Source organism: Diabrotica undecimpunctata, chromosome 7 (genome assembly GCF_040954645.1).
Source record: "Diabrotica undecimpunctata isolate CICGRU chromosome 7, icDiaUnde3, whole genome shotgun sequence".
In the NCBI taxonomy this organism is placed as follows: Eukaryota; Metazoa; Arthropoda; class Insecta; order Coleoptera; family Chrysomelidae; genus Diabrotica; species Diabrotica undecimpunctata.
In genome coordinates, this window is record NC_092809.1 from 21,264,386 (window position 1) to 21,284,879 (window position 20,494).

Genomic DNA, 20,494 nt, shown 5'->3' on the forward strand with positions numbered 1-20,494 from the left:
CGTAATGAAGTGAATTAAAATGGCGATTAACAATCTCGAACATTAACATAAAATATCTCAATTGTTAATTGCCCTTATTAATACACTTGTTGGTTAAATAACTATTAAAGAAGTAGAATGTAGAATGGAAGTTCCCATCTGACGTCACGCGATAGCGTCTACACAACCGTTAGTTCTATAAAATATATCGTAATGTTAGTATTATAGATATAGATATTCTGTATTCGATTTGTTTGACTAGTCCATTGGGTATTCGACTACTTTATTGAGTGCTTCCGTTTTTGCAGTAAAAGCATTGAACCGTTCTATCTTTAATGTAAACACCACTATTTATTCGGTTAGATTGAGTACTGTAAAAGCATGTAGCATATTGGCAAGTGAAAGAGGCATAACCAGATTTAACAATGGCAAAACAACAATTCAAATAATTGTCAACATAGACGAGTTTCCAACTTAAACGTGGATTATAGCACAATTCATCGGTTAAGTATAAAAAAAGAAGATCTCAGGTTTATTGTATCATTCTTTGAAATAAATAAATAAGCCGATGAGCTAAAGTGTATTACCTAAATCGAGAAAAATAATTCGCTTTCCCCAAATCTTGTCACTGACTACACATAAATGGAAATACTTCAGTTGGAATTCTTTATTTGAGAACGGTTCTTCATCAAACACATTTTATTGTAAGTTAGAAAAATCGTTTGAAAATATATATAAAAGTTGAGTTATATTTGTTTTATTAACATGAATTTTCATCATTAGTAAAATACACCCAATTTGTTAAAATCTTAACCATTTAATATATTAGCAAAATGGCCCTAAAACCTAAATCACACCAATAATTCTTGAACCATCAAATATCTACCTACCAACTACTAATTTTATGAATGTTAATATTATTATTAATACGATAAATGTCGTTTTAATTAGTGTAAGTGTTTTGTTTCTCTTAGCTTCATACAAAAATTAACTTGGGCCCCTCGTTCTCCATTATTTATATCATAATAAAAATATCTAAGACTGAACACTGATTGCACTTCAACGCGAAATACTTCTTTTCTTTTAATAAATTTACAATGCTTGATATGAATTGAAGACTTTATTAAGCAATTTCTTATTTTAACATTAGAAATATACGTATAATAATTCACTATTTTTACTGAAAATAAACCACAATTTTACTTTAAATTAAGTTTCGATTTACACCTCGGAAATCGTTTTCCAAATACAAAATGTTAATAAACTAAAAAAAATTGTCTTTTTTACGTAAAATAATATTAACGTACCAGGTAGACGTAAACCCTCCCCAAGAAATTAGATGATCAGATGAGGGGACATTAGTGATGGATGGTTAAACAATTTTTAATGGTGGTACAGAAAATAATGAATATGAGCTTGAAACAGGTTTCACATTGAACACTGACTGTGTAAGTAAAGTAATAAATGTAAATAATCAAATAAGTAATCTCAGAATAAAAGATGTGACATAACGTTTTCAAAGATAAATTTCAAAGCAAATGAAAACCGACAATAATTAATGAATCTGGCAGTAACTAATAACCTTATAGCAATGTCTACGATCTTCCTCCATAAGAATAATTATAAAGAAACAAAGGTGTCGCACTATGGAAAAACAAGAAATCAGATACATGATGTACCAACAAACGTAAGATATTTAAGAAATATACTAGAGGTAAGAAGCGAAATGGGGACAAATGCAGAGTCAGACAACTAAGGGGGTACAGCCAAAATCGCAAGTAGGACATACCAGACAGTAGAAGAACAGACGAATTCCCATCAAAACACCATATCATGACAAAAAACAACACAATCCTTGAGAGTGACTGCATGAGGCGGAGAAGTAATGGGAATCAGAAAAACTGCCAAGGAAATGAAACAAAGGTATAATTATCCCAATTCATAAAAAATGTGACAGAACAGTGTGCAAGAATTACAGAAATATAACGCAGCTAAACATATCATACAAGGTGCTACCAAATATATTAAGAGATAGAATAAATACTATAGAGGCTACAAGGGCGGTTTTTAGGCATTAAACTCAACAGGGGATCAGATAAACAGTGTTAGCAGTAGCAACAGTAGGACAGTTATTCAACATGGCAGAAGATCGTCAAGCCTTCGCAGTGGTGATCGCCAACATCGGATATTTCTGATATGGCACATGAAGAAGACTGGCCGCCAATACTAAAGAACGAGGTGAAAACGGTTTTAGAATGGTCTAAGAACGGTAAAGACACAGGTCTAGACGAATAACTTATGACGGTGACGGGCGAAGTGAGCATACAGAAGTTAAGTGAACAGTTTAACGTCCTCTTGGATTCAGGTAACATTGTCAACATTTGTAGCACTGCTAAAGAAACTATCTGCGAAAACGTGCGATTAGTTTCGGACCATCAGGCCTATGAGTTGTTCGAATTAGGTATTTGAGATTTTTTTTTTAATCCTACATGTCAGAATTACAAAAAATTTAAGGAAAATGTCGTAGTAATGCAGTTTATATTTCGTAATTTCGCGGGTACACGAGAAGTACTTATCATTTTACAAGTCCTACTTTAGAGGTGCTGTGATGCCCTAAAAAGGATAGGAATGGATAAGAAGGACATCAGGATAATCACACATTTGTACTTTAGCCAGCGTGCTCTAATCAGAATCGAAGGCAGTGAAAATAATGCAAGGATTAAGCCAGGATTAGGCTGTGAGCTCTTGTCGATTTGTAGACTTGTCGACTCTCTTCAATATTTATATATATATATATATATATATATATATATATAGATACTGAAGAAATTTTCACTGAATTCCTTAGAGATGGGAATCCGAATTAACAATCTCCGCTACATCGACTACACTGTGCTAATAGCAACCTGCTTATATGATCTATAGACTTAATAAATGAATATAAGATAATATATAAACGAAATAAAAACAAGGGATTTTAACAATGATAACATAATAATTAACAATATAAAAATATGAATAATTAAGTAGGTAAACAATTTTCGTTTGGGTAACTCTTACCTCATTCAGACAAACATTGTAAATTTATAACTGCATATAATAATATATGTATAAATCAGTCACATTTCAATAGTTAGATATGTATATTAATAATAGGTTTGTTTTTTATACCGGCGTTTTAGGTAGTTTTCGCCTTGTCGGTGAAGATGGTGCCTTGTCATTATCGGGTTCTGAAACAACAAACACAATTATTACTTCTTAAATACGAATTAAATTTATTAGAAAGATATTTAAAATAAATAAATTCAAACTACATATTGTATATGTCGGAAAATTCTCGGTATTTTTATATCCTTGTGTGTTAGGATTTTTATGTTCAGTTCATATTATGTATTTTGTACTCAGCAGTTGGTACAACTGAATTTTAATATAAAAAGAAGAAGAAGAAGTTTGACATCACATATATAACCTATAGATTCTGTGTATCCATTATCCATGTGTGAGAAATAAATAAACAAAAAAACTAAATCTTTATTCATCAGCCAATCCAGTACCCTATGGAATACAAAAAATACAACATTTGTTGATCCTTCGAGCGTGATATATCCAGAAACAGCTATTTTCAAAAAATATGCACAAGAACTTAAAAAAATTCAGATTGAAGTGTTCTACATACACTACACACACAGGAGGTAATCGTAAGTTATTCATTCTATTTCCTATTTTACCTTACTGATTATCCAACCTATTATTCACAATTTAGAGGCTTTAATCAATAATCATGTCTGATTTAGCAAAATGTATTAGAACTAGGGGTTCAGTTAAAAGGCGGTTAACTTTGGTAGAAAAGTTTATAGATGTTATAAAAACATCAGAACCAGATAGGACATCTTTATTAACTGATGCTACAATGAGAATTAATGAATTAGAGTTAATAAATAAAGACTTTGAAATCATTCAATTAGAAATAGAGGTAAATTGTCCTGAACAACAACTTGAGGAGAACTATAAGGAGAGAGAACAATTTAAAAAGCGCTATTATTATACTCTAAGTTTTCTTAAGACATACATAGAAAGTATGTCTGCAAATCCAACTAGTAACAATTCATTAAGTTGTAATAGTTATAATAAAAATCCATTACAAAATATTATTTTACCTAAAATTAAACTTCAAATGTTTAAAGGTGATTATGACAGTTGGCTGGAGTTTAAAAGTAATTACCTTTCAACAATACATGAGAATGCATCATTGACAGATTCTCAAAAATTTTCTTTATTGAGAGCATCACTAGAAGGTTATGCAAAAAGTTTAATTGATCAAATTCCATTCACTGATAATTTATATTAAGAAGCTTGGAACACATTATTAGACAGGTTTGACAAAAAGTATTTTTTAGTAGATAGTCATTTAAATTCAATTCTTAACATAGAGCATTGTTCTAAAGAATCCTCAACAAGTTTTCGTAGACTATTAGACAATGTATCAAAAAATCTTGTACCTTTACAAAACATAGGTATTAGTAAAGACCAGTTGTGGGATTTTCTAATTATACATTTAGTTTCATCAAAATTAGACAAAAATACTTTTCGAGAGTGGAAAGAGAAAAAATTTAGTGGTGAACTTCCTAACATGGAGGAATTCTTAGAATTTCTTAAATCAAAAGCAGACATATTGGAAATTATACACAACACTACAAATGTAAACATTAATTCTAGTTCTAATATAAAACCTAATCTAAAACAAAACAAAAAATCATTCAAATTTTTAATTTAGAGCCATAATTCAAATAATCATTACAAAAAATGTAACTTTTGTAAAAAGAATAACCATACAATATACAGTTGCTCTGATTATTCAAATTGAAGGCATTCTAAATTCAAGACCGCTCTATGCAATTTTAGATGACCCAAATGATTACGAGCCTCTGACTCCTTTCCACTTCCTTTTGGGCCATCCTATTACTTCTCTTCCTTCCTTAGACTTACTGGAAGTAGCAGAAAATAGTATCACAAGACTCCAAGCTGTTCAACCTTTGCAACAACAGTTTTGGAATCGATTTTCAAAAGAGTACATCAGCCAGCTCCACCAACTATATAAATGGAAGTCTCCACAGTCAAAACTTTCAGTTGGAAGTCTGGTATTAATCCGTAATGACCACTTACCACCACAAACATGGCAACTAGGACGAATTTTGCAGCTGATTCCTGGTCCAGATGGTATTCATCGAGTATCCCTTGTGCCCACTACAAAAGGTGTCCTAAAACGATCGTGAAATTATCGTGAAATTTACATTATATATTTTGAAGGTTCCCTTCAAAGGGGGGCTATGTTAGGATTTTTATGTTTTAATGTTTGTAACTAGTTTTGTACTCAGCAGTTGGTACAACTGAATTTTAATATAAAATGAAGAAGAAGTTTGACATGACATATATAACCTATAGAATCTGTGTATCCATTATCCATGTGTGAGAAATAAATAAACAAAAAAACTAAATCTTTATTCATCAGCCAATCCAGTACCCTATGGAATACAAAAACTACAACACTTGTGTCTTAAAAGTATAGGTATCGGTATGACTACCGATATACAAGGTTAATTTACAATACATACAAGAACGCAGCTATGTCGGTGAAACTACATAAAACACGGATCAGAGGAGTCCGACAGGGTGATACCTTATCGCCTAAACTGTTTACCGCAGTACTAGAATACACTTGTAAAAAACTTAACTGAGAAAGATTAACAAATTTGAAATTCGCAGATGACATAGTTTTGAAAACTCATGAAAATTCATGAAAAATCTAGTACCTACTGGAAATATCAATATTGGAGACAACGAAGTAGAGCTGGTGGAAAAATACATAGGGTAAAGGTGACAGTGGTTGGCAGGTCTATAGTAGTTGACATGCAAATTTCTGATTCAAGGCAACTGTTTATATTTTATTCTGTGGACATCAGGTTTCTATAGTTTTACAGTTTAGTGTTGGTAGTTTGGTGTATTTAGTATTTTTGTTCTCTTACGTTGGTAGTAAATCCATCTCATGAATGGTTTTGTTACGCTGTATCTGGAAGAGTCTGGAGACAGTTTATATTGCTAAACAGTGTGTGAATAATTTATGTATATATTGTTCCAAAGGTAAGTTGTGTCATAAAAAATCTAGTGTATGTATAGTGTACAATGTCTATATCTTGATTACACTAAAGGATGAGGCTTTGTATAAACTTTAACCTCAAATTTATTTAGTGCCAACGACTGTCTACAAAAAAATGACAAATTTATTGGTTGGCATGTAGTGCCAACCACCGTATTTTAAAAATTATTGTGTATTTCAATCCTTGGCACCTACCTTTGACACCTCCTTTATGTAGGAGCTAAGTTTATAAGAAAGTTAGGATTTATTAATTTAAAAAATATCTTTGCAAAAAAGGTAGTATATAGACGTGTAAGTAGGTAGTTACTTTCCTAAAATAACCAAATATGCCCCTAAAATATTTGAAGGCATTATATTTAGGTACTCTAATTTCTCTTAGGTGTTTAAAATGAATAGAGAAAGAGAAGAAAATATTCATAAAGCAGTAGAAGCAGTTAAGGATGGCATGTCAAAATTAAAAGCCTCAAAATTGTATGGTGTGCCCAGATCAACGATTCAGTTTCGAATGGGAAATAAATTCAAGAAACCAGGTTTTGGTCCAGCTAGTTATCTTACAAAAGAGGAAGAATCAATTTTGGTTAAGTAAGTCGTAAATTTTATAATAATGTACGATATTTACTTTTTCTAAATTAACAGGTGGATAGTAACGTGCCAAAAGAAAGGTTTCCCTAGGCGGATTGAAGATGTCCAACACAGCGTACAAAATATTATAAAGAACGCCAATAGAGTCACCCCATTTCCTGATGGCTTACCTGGCAAAGGTTGGTATCGTGCATTCATGAAAAGGAATCCAGAATTGTGCTTGAGGACTACCGAAGCAGTTACGCAAGCTAGTGCCTGTATTAGCGAAAATGATATCAAAAACTGGTTCAAAACAATCGAAACAGAACTTGAAAATGAAGGTGTTAAAAGTATACTGCAAGATGGCAATAGAATATATAATGGAGATGAAACAAATTTTTTATTATGCCCAAAAAATAAAAAAGTAATTGCATGCAAAGGTACAAAAAATGTGTACGAGGTGGATCAAGCAACTGCTAAAGCTGCGTTAACAGTAATGTTCACCTTTTGTGCCAATGGTGGTGTGACTCCACTAATGATCATATTTCCATATAAGAGAAAACCTCCAAAAGAAATATTGGAAACAGTTCCAGAAGATTGGGGAGTAGGCTATTCAGAAAATGGCTGGATGAAATCTGCTTTATTCTACGAATACATAGCAAACGTATTTAACCCATTCCTTGTAAAAAATAAGGTTGAAAAGCCAGTTATTCTATTTGTCGATGGGCATAAAACACATCTGACTCTCCAAGTTAATCAGTTATGCAACAAGCTGGGTATAGTGCTGATAGCTTTGTACCCAAATGCTACAAGACTGTTGCAACCGGCTGATGTCGCTGCCTTTAAGCCATTAAAGGCAGGCTGGCAAAAGGGCATACTTCAATGGAAAAGAGAACATCCATTGCTCCAGTTTACGAAAGAAAACTTTGCTCCTTTACTTTCCAAGGTTGTAAACGACTATGTTAAAAATAGTACCATAATTAATGGGTTTAGAGCTACTGGCCTATTTCCTTGGGATTGTAATGCAATAGACTATTCCAAGTGTATGGGACACAAGAATGAAGGAAATGGAGTGGAGACAAGTCAAAATGACGGTGATGAAATAAACACTACTAATGCATCAGATGAACCGGTGTTAACACTTGATACATTTAAAAGATTGCTAGGTCCAGATCTGTTGCACAATTTTGAAGTTGGCAATGGTGGAATCAATAGTAGTAGGGAAAATCTATGTTTAAAGAAAATATGGAATTTCTTTACTTGCAACAATAATACCACACTTACTTCATATGATATAGAAAGTAACCGGATTTAGATATACCATGTCCGTCAGGTATAAATAATGTAGACATGCCACTTCAATCAGATGTGGACACACTGTCTGATAGAAGATTACTTAACGCAAATACTGAAACTAGTGAAATCTTCCTGGATTTTAGCTTTGATCCCGAATTGAGAGATGCACTAGGTACCTTTAATGAGGTCATGCCTGATATTTCAACAAATCCTGAGAAACCCATGGAATTCTTTGATAATAATATTTCTACAGCTCAAACAGAATCAACATTTGATCAGTTATTAGTCAAAGATATGCTTAATCCAAAAAATGTGATTATAGAGAACGTAGTGCCTATTAGTGAAATTCTGCACTGGCCATCGTCCCCTTTAAGGAAAAATAAAAGACAAATAGAAAAACTGCCATATGTCATAACATCAGAAAAATGGAAAGTTATTGCAGAGAATAAAGAACAGAAAAAAAGGCTGCAGGAAGAAGAAAAAAAAAATAGAAGAAAAGCAAAGGAAGACAGGAAAAAGGCTAATATAAGTAAAGGAAGGAAAGTTACACTAGCAGAAAGAAACAAAAAAACTAAAGTCAATGTTGAAGCCAAAAAAAATCAGTATGTATCCAACAAAACATATTAGTAAAGCCAGCTACAGCTGTATCAAAAAGTAACACAGAGAATATAACTGAAAATGAGCAGAAAAATAATGAAGAAGATGGAAGTGTAAATAGCAGTTTACAGAAGTTGACAAATCATATAGAAATAAAAAATCTTGATTGTTCATCTCCTGGATGTTCTTTTGACACTATTGGAGAAAATAATACAAAATCTCAACAGATGTCATGTGGCATGACTATTTCTAAAAAATACTAGTAATAAACGGAATTTGTTATCAATGTGGTGACAATATATACCTAAACAGAAAAGGAAGAAAATGTTCAAAATGTATAAGAACTTTTCACTTGAAATGCAACAAAAAAATATTTGATAAAGTATTCATCTGCAGTAAGTGCACCGAACTCTAATTAAAGTATTCATTTTCCACAAATTTGTAATATCCTACGTCTAATAAATGTAATATTAAGCGAAAATTTTGGTTTTTATTACTTTAGGTAAATTAGGACATTAATTTTAAGCACTTTTCAAAAAGAAAAACTTGATATGCCAACCCACAAAACAAGTGCCAACCATTAAATCATCAGATGCCAAGCAGTGTAATATACATGCCAACCACTATAAACTACGTCCATCCTTGTTAAATTCATAAATTTCTAGTGTAAAACAAGGATAGCCATAGAAAATGATGATGTAGGGTTAACAAGCAATATCTGGACACTCATATTCGTTCATTATATACTTCACATAAACCAATATCGGTTTCTTTTCAATATATGAAACCCAACTAAGACAGAAAGGTGCCAACCATTGTCACCTTTACCCTATACCTTGGACACGAAATAATCATCACAAGAGACAGCCAAATATGCAAACTACGAAGAAGAATAAACCTAGCATGTGTAGCCCATGGAAAACTTAAAGACATCTTTAAAAGCGATATACCAATTTTTTTAAAACGTAAAACATTTGATCAATGTGTGTTACCTGTGATGACCTATGGTGCCGAAACTTTGACATTGACAGTTACAACTTCTAAAACGCTGCAAATAGCTCAGAGAAAAATGGAAAGGTCAATGCTGAGTATATCGCTTCGTGACCGAGTTAGAAATGAAGACTTACGAAGAAGAACAGGAGTTACCGGTGTAATTTCCCGAATTGCCACACTGAAATGGAACTAAGCCGGACACGTCGGCCGAATCAGGGATGAAAGGTGGACACAGAGATTGCTTGAGTGGAGTTCGACGTAAAGCAAAAAAAGTAGAGGAAGACCCCCTACTCATTGGACTGACGATCTCAAGAAAATGTTAAGACATTGGATGAAAAGTGCTCAAGATAGAGCACAATGAACAAAAATGAGGGAGGCCTATGTCCAGCAGTGGACGCAAAGGGTTGGATGATGATGTTACGGATGTTATGTTAAGTAACGCATAAATTTCATAATATTGTTTCTGATCGAACTTGAACACAAAAACAGGTCGATTTTTAATTTCAAGTTATAATTGTTTTGTTGCACTTGTTAGTTGCAAAGTAGCCAATCTCCAAATATTCTTCTTTAATTATAAGAGTATTTTAATAACAACCAAGAAACTAGCAACGAAAAACTAATTTTGAGCGATCACGGTTTATGGATAACAAATTTTGTGGCTCCAGGTTTTACAAATATATTCACGGTAAAAAATTACGATTTACAACAATTGTGCCAGGGTGGAGATTGGTTGTTTTGCAAATAGAGGTCTTATTGTATTTATAACAAATGTAGATGTTTACAACAAATAAGACAAAATTATTGGCACACAAACTTTAAACCCCTGTTTGGAAAAAAAACCAGTTTTTGTGTTGTGTTACTATTGCATACAGCCGACGATATAGTCTTTGATAAGTCTTTTTTATACCGTTTCTATACGCTGATATTGGTTTATTTTATTATTAGTTTTAGGTATTGTATAGTGCATTATGGCCACTTCCGCTGGATGTCCTATTATGTACCCTTTCATTTTACTTTAAATAGATTATTTCACTTTTTAGTTTTTCATTTTCCTTCACTCAAACTTTTAGACCCTTAAGTATAAAAGCAAGACAAGATAGAACCGACTGAAAAATAAGCAACCAATATTAAATTTTTTCCAATCTTGCAAGTGATTTTACTTGACCTGGAAGGTATAGGCGTGGGTTTAATGGATTCCAATATATCTGTACTTAACTTACCTATATGCAACGCGGAAATATTTGCCTCGGAAGGCTTCCGTCCCGTGATAACCGTAGTTGGTGGCGGAATCGGATCATCCAGTAGGTCGCACATTCTCAGATCAGTGGCGTGCTCGACCAACAATTCCACAGTGTCTCCTGTTCGATCCATTATAGCGCAAACCTCTTCGAAAGAACGGTCAATTAATGAGACTCCTCCCCATTCCAATACCTAAAAAACAAAATACAGGAATATTATATGTTATAGAAAAATTATAGAATTGTTTTCTGCCAAGATTAGTGAAAAAATTAGCAAATATTATTTCCATTAACAGTGTTGTAAGAAACATTAAATCTGTTTTTGATGATATAAAATCATAGATTATCATTACACCGATAAGGATTGACGGCATAGTTTCTTAAATTGTTAATCAATATTGTAGTATTGTTATCTATGCGATTCATAGCTATCCTAATAAGATCAAGATGGAAGATATCGGCCATTAACTGTCAAACATATCCTGGCGCAGACTGTGGAAGTGATCATCAACCCTTGGTATTGAACGATCGACTTCGTTTTAACGTTCCCAAGAGAAGACCCCTAAGAAATGTCCTGACCCTGAGATTACTTGGATCTATCGCAAAGATAAGATAATCGAGGCTCCAAAAGACTTTGAGGCAGCGGTTTCCACGGGCCGTAAGCCGTGGATATCCGATAATACGTGGACTGTGATGCAAAGCAGAAAAGAACATAAAACTAGATACGGAACAAACGATGAATACAGAGCGTTATCAAAAGAAATCAGAAAACAGTGCCGCAAAGACAAAGCTGATTACATCTCTCAAATATATACAGAACATGGAATAGGAACCTGGTTTTCGAAATGAACCGAGGGATTTATTTCAGAAGATTAAACTCCTTACCACAGAATTTAAATCTCAAACGTGGTCTATAATAGATAAGGAAGGTAATACATTCTAAACATGGCAAAACTACTGTGGCGAGCTATAAAAATAACGAGGTACTAGCAGAAAATCGATGGCCCTCTGACTACCCTACTGTCTTTCTCGCTGAAGTCAAAGATGCAATTAAATCGCTAAAGAGAAATAAATCCCCAGGCATTGATTCAATACCAGGTGAAATACTACAGTCACTAGGTAACATAGGATTACATATCATCTATTCTACCTGTGTGGTTGTTTGGAATTTAGGAAAATCTGATTGATGAACCTCAATGTATATCCCGCTACACCAAAAGCGAAATACTGCCAGATGTGAAAACTATCGTACACTGTCACTAATAACACATGTTAGTGAAATCTTGTTGCATATCATCAAAAACAGATTAAAAACCCATCTACATTACCCAATACCTCAGGAACAAGCGGGGATTGTAAAGCTAAAGGTACACAGGAACAAATCCTGAACCTGAGACAACTCATTGAAAAGTCTAGAGAATTTCAACAACCTATGATTAAATGCTTCGTTGACTATCAAAAGGTACTCGATTGTGTAAGCTGGATAAATCTGTGGCCCATTTAAATAGAAATGGGCACGTAATCACAAGTTTATAAAAGTCGTATGGAGTCATATTATATTTATCAAATATAGAACTTCGGATCTCTGGATTTTCCCCTGAAAATACAAAGTTTTTCAAATTATTTTCGGTAACAAGTTCCCATTCGGTTGACTGTAACATTTCTACATTAATCGTAGTATTATTGTCCTCAGAAAAACTGTATTTTACTCAATAACATCGTCTATATACTTTTCAATATCACATGTATTAGCATTAAGGTTTGACATCTGTTGTACATTATCAGGAAAAAAATACTGTTCTGACAGATCCGCTTCTGCTACATTGGACGTCTGTTCAATTTCTCTTAAACAAAACTCTTCTGCTATCGGCTGTTGAGAACTGGTGGATTTCAAAGTCATATCTTGTGTTTTAAAATGTGAATCCAATAATCTTAGACGTTTCTTTGGAGATATTGGCTTATCATAACTAGCTGAATCTAAATCACTTGGTTAATATTCAGACACGTCTGGTGAAAAGTCAGATTCTTCAGAAAGTATTTCATTCCACAGTTTTGTAGTCCTTTCTGTTCTTTCTCATACGACATTATTTTCGTTCACCACATAAATACTCAATTGCATTTACAAAAACACGACGCGATGGCTGACACTAACACATACAGTAAACGTGTTGCCCATCAGGTTGTTTCAGCCACGCATGTCCATAGCGGCCACAGCGCAGGACTTGGGTTGACGGTTTGATGTTGTTGTCCACCATTTTTTTTTTATATTTTTGTCAAAAACTATATGATTTTTGAAGAAACTAGTAATTTTATATCATATTTATAAACCTTTTAAATGAATTCCTACAAAAAAATGTTTGGTCAGTATGGACCGTCAAACAACATTCTCATTCTATACGTTAAGATTATACCTACTCCATTTTCGTACCTTCTGTTGAGGTTACTTGAATAATATCAGTGATAAATATTATGTTCTAATTGTACATTGCCCAGAAGCCGTCAATCTCATTTTACCTATCCACTTTATGTGTACTAATAGTCTATCTATCTCCTTAATTGCGTTATGAATCTTACTTGTCTCTACTACTACTAATTCGACTTAAATTGGCAAGGATTTTGTCTGAAGACGATTGAGAAGGAAAAAATCACAAGATTAGAGGAAAGTAGTATCCGAATTCTTAAGAATTCAATAATCGACGCCTCATTACTTATTTTCACAGCTATCGTTAGTGATGGAGAAAAAAGTAAATTGATTATCCCCTAAAATATATTCCCTTCTACGCCACACATAAATAAAATACAATGTAAAAATGTACAAAACGATTTTTCTATTTGAAGCCTTTTTGAAGAAAAATCTATAAACTTATATTTATATTTAAAATACCGAAAAAAGAAAAGAAAGCCGGCTGAACGGCAAAGAAAACATGTCAACCTAAAAATAACATGTTATAGAACGTTACATAAAATCAATTTGTATTTTCTTTACACCAATATCTTTCAACGTTTAAAAATATAATATTCTTAGCTGCAAATTTTCGCGACATTTTATTGTCCTAGGATAAGATTCTTTTATTAATTAAAAAAACGAAATGTTTTAAAAAGTAAGGGTAATTAAAATGATAAAGAATATTTTACCGATATAGTGCCACTTAGTCTCAAAGTTTGTTAGTTAATCTCCTTGTATTAATCTCTTTAAAAACCTAAAAGCATTTTTCTGACAAGCTATCTTCCTCAGTAGCTACTCTATATCTGTTTTTTTTTCAGTGATCTTTTAATTAATTGAATTAACTTCTTCAATATTACTATTATTCTGAGAGTATGATACATGTTTCTAGAAATGAATTATAACTTGTTAAAGCCAATAAAGAAAAGCATAATGCTTAAGTTATGCTTAACTATTGCTTACTAGACTGTTATGGATCAATTTTACTACAAAATCTGAGACAAGAGATAATAAATAAAGTCAAGGAAGCAGCTTTATGAGGCGCTCTCAGTGTGGAGAAGAAAATGCTGCAATATGGGCATTCCAATATAGACTACTTATATGCTTAGAAAACTGGAGGAGTAGTACACCAATGTGACCGCGTCCTTCAATCCAGTGATTGAAAAAGTTGCATTTAGAAAATTTCTAACCACTACAGCATAATGTGGACTTGCTTCATTCTGATAAAACCAAATGGTCGTATCTATTTGACCAGGATTATTGATATCTGGAAATGTTGCGGTTAAAAGAGGAACTACGTAGGTTTGGAACGTCATACCTGTCATCCGTCACATCATCATCATCATCATCATCATCATTCAATTTTCGCTTATCCACTGCTGGACATAGATCTCCCTCATACTTTTCCATCTATTTCGATCTTGTGCCTCTTGCAACCAATTCCTATGACAACGTTTTAGATCGTCAGTCCAATGTGTTGGTGGACGACCTCTGCTTCGGTAGTCATCATCTCTTGGTCTCCATTCTAGTATCCGCTTTGTCCATCTATTATCTGTCATTCGAGCCACGTGACCTGCCCAGTTTCATTTCAGTATTGCTACTCTCTCTACTGCATCAGCCACTTCTGTTCTTTGTCGTAGCTGGCGATTTGGGATCTTGTCTCGTAGTGAAACGCCCAACATAGCACGCTCCATCACCCTTTGACACACATGGATCTTTTGAACTGTTCTCCTTGTCATGGTCAACGTTTCCGCACCGTAAGTTAACACTGGCAAAACACACTGATTAAACGTTTTTCTTTTAAGGCATATTTGTATATCAGACGATTTGAAAATATGGTTCAGCTTGCCGAAGGCTGCCCAAGTCAGTCTTATACGACGGAGAAGCTCAACGGTTTGGTTATCTTTTCCTATGCGAATCTCATGACCTAGGTATTTATAGGCCATTACCTGGTCTATGGATCTTGTTCCTACGCATATATCTTCGCTGACTACAAGATTTGTCATCATCTGGGTTTTAGATATATTTATTTTCAATCCTCCTTCTAGCGAGGAAAGGTAGAGCTGATTTAAAAGTTCTTTGGCCTCATCTATCCTATCAGCTATTAGTACAATATCATCTGCAAACCTTAGATGGCTAAGCTTTTCTCCGTTTATGTTTATGCTCTTGTCGGTCAGTTTTGCCCTTTTCGGGGCAAAACACACAAAAAGTGAACAGTTTCGGCGATATGGTGTCCCCCTGGCGTACTCCACGTTGTATCGGGAATTTCTGGGTTTGACGATCACCCACTCTAACACTGGCTGTTGCGTTTTGGTATATTTGTTTAATTATATTTATATACCGATAGTCAATTCGGCATTCTGTCAAGGCTTCCAACATTTTTTGTTGATTTACGGTGTCGAATGCCTTTTCATAGTCGACAAATATTAAAGCTAGTGGTTTATTATAATCAGTGCATTTTTCTATAAGATTTTTTATTACCAGTAGGTGATCGTTTGTTCCACAGCCTTTTCTAAAACCCGCCTGTTCTATGGGCTGATAAAATTCCAATTTATTTTCTAGTCGTTTCGTAATTATTTTTGTAAATAGTTTATAAATATGTGAAAGTAGACTCATGGGCCTGTAATTTCTGAGGTCGGTAGCATCCACTTTTTTATGAAGTATGATAATTTCTGCGTTATACCACTGGGTTGGTGTTATTGCTTCCTGCAAACATCTAGTGAATAGTTTGGCAAGGACCTGCCATAATCTTTTTCCAGCCACTTTCAAGGCATCTGCCACTATTTCATCGCCTCCGGGGGACTTATTGTTTTTCATTTCTTGCACTGACCTTCGAACTTCATTGGGTGTTACGTCCGGTAAAATTTCAGATTTCTGATTGATTATTTTTGGTAATGATCCACTCCGGTTACATTGCTGTTCATTGTATAGTTGTCTATAAAAACTCTCTATCGTATTTATAATTTGAACTCTATCCTCAATGATTTGCCCCTGTTCATTTCTTAATTTGTGGAAGTTTTTTCTTCCAATGAATATGCTCTGTCTGAGTACTTTTAAGCTTTTGTTTTCTTCTATTACTCTAGTTATTTCCATCGTATTGTATCGTCTCAAATCTTTTCTAACTTCCTTTTTAATTTTCTTATTCAAAATTCTTAGTTCATTTTGGTTATGATCCTGATTTTTCCTAAGTTTTCTTCTTTCCTCTAGAAGATGTTTTGTGTTGTGGCTTAATTTTTTGTTAAGTATCGTCAAAAAAATACGATGGCATTCTTAACAATCCCAGCCCATACACTTACTTTTTGGGGATATTGGGTATAAACTTGCCTATTAACTATTTTTCAATTATTCATTATTTAGATTACACAATTCTTGCATATTTTTGCAACAGTCGTCTTCATTAAGTTCTTATATAAGTTTAATTTTATATGGATGTAATTTGGCCTTCTTTTTAGAATTTTATGAACAGTAGCACGACAGATCTCATCCTTAGTTGATAAAGTTGTAAATGAAGAATGGGGATTTTCTTCAACTTCAAGTAATATATTTATTTGATTGTCATCCAAAACAGTGGGTCTGTCACTCTTGAGCTTATCTCTAACGTTGTCAATATCATTATATTACGCAATATTTTGCTTACCGTCGCTTTACTTATTAGTACTTGATCATGATATTTTTCATTAAAGGTATCGCATACTTTTGCCATACTGCTTTTATGATCGCCGTAACATAAGATCATCAAAACTTCTATTCGCTGTTTTTTGACAACACCATCGTAATTTCAAATTATTTCTATTAGAGTAATATTTCTCAAAAAGACACCAGTGCAGACTTCTAAATCGATGTGACACAACAAATATTTAATATTGACCTAATATCCAATGGTAACTACGAACTTACTGTCTGGTTGCTAAGAAAGTTGACACGTCTTTACAGTCTATTTGGTTTTTGGCAACAAATTATTATGTAAAAGAGAAACGAGAGGCCTACACGAAGTACAAAACATCAAATACTCCAGAATCTCGAAACACGTATCAGTACAGTTTTTACCACTTTATTTTATTGTATTGTTGATCTACATCCCATTACAAACTCATTATCATTTGAATGGAATTGGTTATCTTTAATAGATAAACAATCTACCTTGTATATCGTACAACAATAGGCCACTCCATTCCAGCATTTGTTGTAATTATGTTATGAAATGAAAAAAGAAAGAAAATTATATTTTTTTTTCATTTATTTTTCACTCTCCCTAGTTGTTTCAAGGCACTCGTTTTAAATTTACTTATTATATTGAACATTCCTGTTTGTACACTTTTTATCCAAATCATTGTCCGCAGTTACAATTCCACCATAATATTGGTTTTTCTATATGCTCTTCTCTAATTTATTGATTGATCTAGTTTTCATTCTGTTCGATTAGATTTTTAACCTTCTCTCCGTCTATTATAATCTTTAGGGATCTCACATTTATTGACTTGCTCCGGCATGTAGCCCCTATTGTTTTTTTCTATATTTTTCTCTGCGTTTTCTTCTATTCTACTGTTCAGTCATTCTTTTTGTACATTCGACCTTTTGTAATTTTTTTATGTTTTCTTATTATGCATTACCTTTCTTCTTTATTTATCTTTTACAGCTATGGCAATGTTTTCTCTCCCAATTTAACGACTGCCTTAATCACATATCGTTTAATGTTCTTTCTACCAAATCTTTAACGATTTATGATAAGAATAAAATAAATAAAGTTGAAATTTTAATATTTTGCTTCCGTTATGACTATTTATTTATTCATTTAAAATTTTTAAACATATATTTACTCGTTGATGAAATTTTGACACTGAATTTTATTATTATTAAATCCTTATTTAAATAAGATAACACTTACATATCATTTTATATGTAGGTAGTAGCCTTTGGGTGTAAAATTAAAGGTAAAAGCAAACATTCTCTGAATATCCCTTTTAATACCTTTTGCATAATTCAAACCCATATGTATTATAATCCATGTATAACATTTAGATATAATCTAAAAACATACCTTGTCACCCTGTTGCAATCCTCCCTTTTCAGCTGGCCCGCCAGGGACCGTCCAGACAATATAGGCGAAAAGACGACCATCGGGAGCTGTTTTTCCTCCCACAACACGCATTCCGAAACCACGAGCTGTAATAGAAACACAAAAGTGAGGTTAGGGTAGGAATACGAATGGATCTAATGATGGTATATTGTTCGGAAACATATGTTTTTTCTTAGTTTTGAAACAAATTTGTTCGTATTTTAAATATCGCGTGTACTTTTTAAGAGGCAAGATAAATATCTATAATATACATGCAATGTACGTAGAATAATGTTATTTCTTCTCCACACTTAACTTAAAATAGTTATATACCAAAAGTAAATAATTTACATTCATAATTTTTGGACAATATTAGACTATATTAAAAATCGTTTGAATATGAATAGATTTTTTACGAAATTAATAAAAAAAAAATGTAATTTTCTTTTAAACTACCCCGTAAAACATTGCAGATCCTAATATTAAAAAACGATAAAAATGAGAATAGTTCAAAAATTGTAAATATATATAGGATACTCCATTAAAAAAAAACATAAATTTGTTTACCCTACCAATATGGCTGACTCTGTATATTTGAAAATATTTTGTGTAAAGTGTGGTTCCATCTATGCTTCAACCTTATACACAATAATTTCTTTTCGTATCTCTTACGACAATTTTTTTTATAATTATGTTTATTTATAATCTACATCATTACAGAGTATTAAGTAAATGTGTTACTGGTTTTGGACGTGAAGGAGACACATCCAATGACGGCTCACCTTATTCTATTTTGGTTTACTTTTAAAGTAGGTCTTGGAGGCAGGTTCTATCTAGTCTTCTTGTGGATGGACCATTGTGGAATAATTCCCTTACTAGCTCATTTTCATGGTGAATGGTACGTTCACTTTTTAACTCTGTAGCTAGATAGATTTCTTCTCTGATGAAAGGACTCTTAAAGTCGTAGTTAAATGTTTGATTACTTACATACCTTCCACTATACATCTTAGTACTTTAAACTGGAATCTTTGAATGATATTCAAAGGAGCCAATACATTGGCCGGAATTTTAAGTTAAGCTGTCTTTTTTTGGTCTGGATATGTTTCTTCCAAGTGAGACGTTGGTCAAGATGTTGGCCAAGGTATCTACCGTCTGTTACTGTTGATATTCTTACATTTTTCATTCTTACAGGTGGGCATATGTTTTGGCGATTGGTAAATGTTATTTGAGTTGATTTTGTTTTGTTTACTTTTGTTCTTCATTTTGTATACCAATTACTGAGTATGTTCAGATGATGTTGCAGGTTTTGTGAGGCTTCTATGGGATTTTCATTTACAGCAAGTATTTCTACGTTGTCAGCAAAGGAAGCGATTGTAATATTATTAGTCTCTGATCTGGTATATCGGCTGCATAGAGTAAGAAAAGCAGCGGTCCTAGAACACTACCTGCGGGACTCCGGAGTTGATAGGAGGTTGGATTTTAGTCATTGAATTTTACAGAGAATATCTATTTGATGTAGGATGTGAGTAGAAGGAAATAGTTGCTGGATCGTGCTTTTTTATACTTTGTAAAGCAAACCTTGTGCCAGACTTTGGCAAACGCTTGTGAGATGTCTAGAAATACGATAGCGTTGCCGTATTTGTTTTCTTTAAGATTTTTGATATTTCATTTATCATTCAATGGACTTGTTGAATAGTGGAGTGATTTTCCCGAAAGCCAAACTGATGTTTTGGTAGAAAAATTAGGAATTCACGATCTGCGTATATCCTTTGTAGCAGCAATCTTTCAAAAAATTTGCTTACGGTTGGAAGTAGGCTGATGGGTCGATAAAATGTTACTTCATTGAGCTCTTTTCCTGGCTTAAGGATCATAATGATTTCAGCAAAAGTCCATATTCTTGGAAAGTATGATAAGCTTAGCATGCGGTTAAATATAACTGTTAGCAAAGTAATGATTTTGCAAGGAAGTTGTTTTAGTACTTCTGCCGATATTAAATCATAACCTAGGGCCTTTCGTGAGTTGAGTTTGTTTATTTTTTTCTTGACTTCTATAGGAGTAAAACTTTTAATCGGGAGGGACATTTGACATGCTGCGCTAATTGGTTCTTTCATTTCTTGATCAGGGTCTGTTTGAAATACGTGTTTAAGATGTTCAACAAAGACGTCCGCTTTTTCTTT

General features: G+C 33.3%; 1 protein-coding gene across 1 annotated transcript in view; it reads right to left on the minus strand.

Annotated features, from left to right (window-relative positions):
* The window catches only part of LOC140446306 (regulating synaptic membrane exocytosis protein 2-like), a 113,535-nt gene that overhangs the window by 82,569 nt on the left and 10,472 nt on the right, over positions 1 to 20,494 (minus strand). The window contains exons 2-4 of the mRNA XM_072538844.1: positions 18,300 to 18,424; positions 10,801 to 11,011; positions 3,151 to 3,209 (exon numbers count right to left, since the gene is read on the minus strand). Of these exons, the coding sequence (XP_072394945.1) occupies positions 3,151 to 3,209; positions 10,801 to 11,011; positions 18,300 to 18,424 (395 nt within the window). The remainder of the gene's footprint in view (positions 1 to 3,150; positions 3,210 to 10,800; positions 11,012 to 18,299; positions 18,425 to 20,494) is intronic.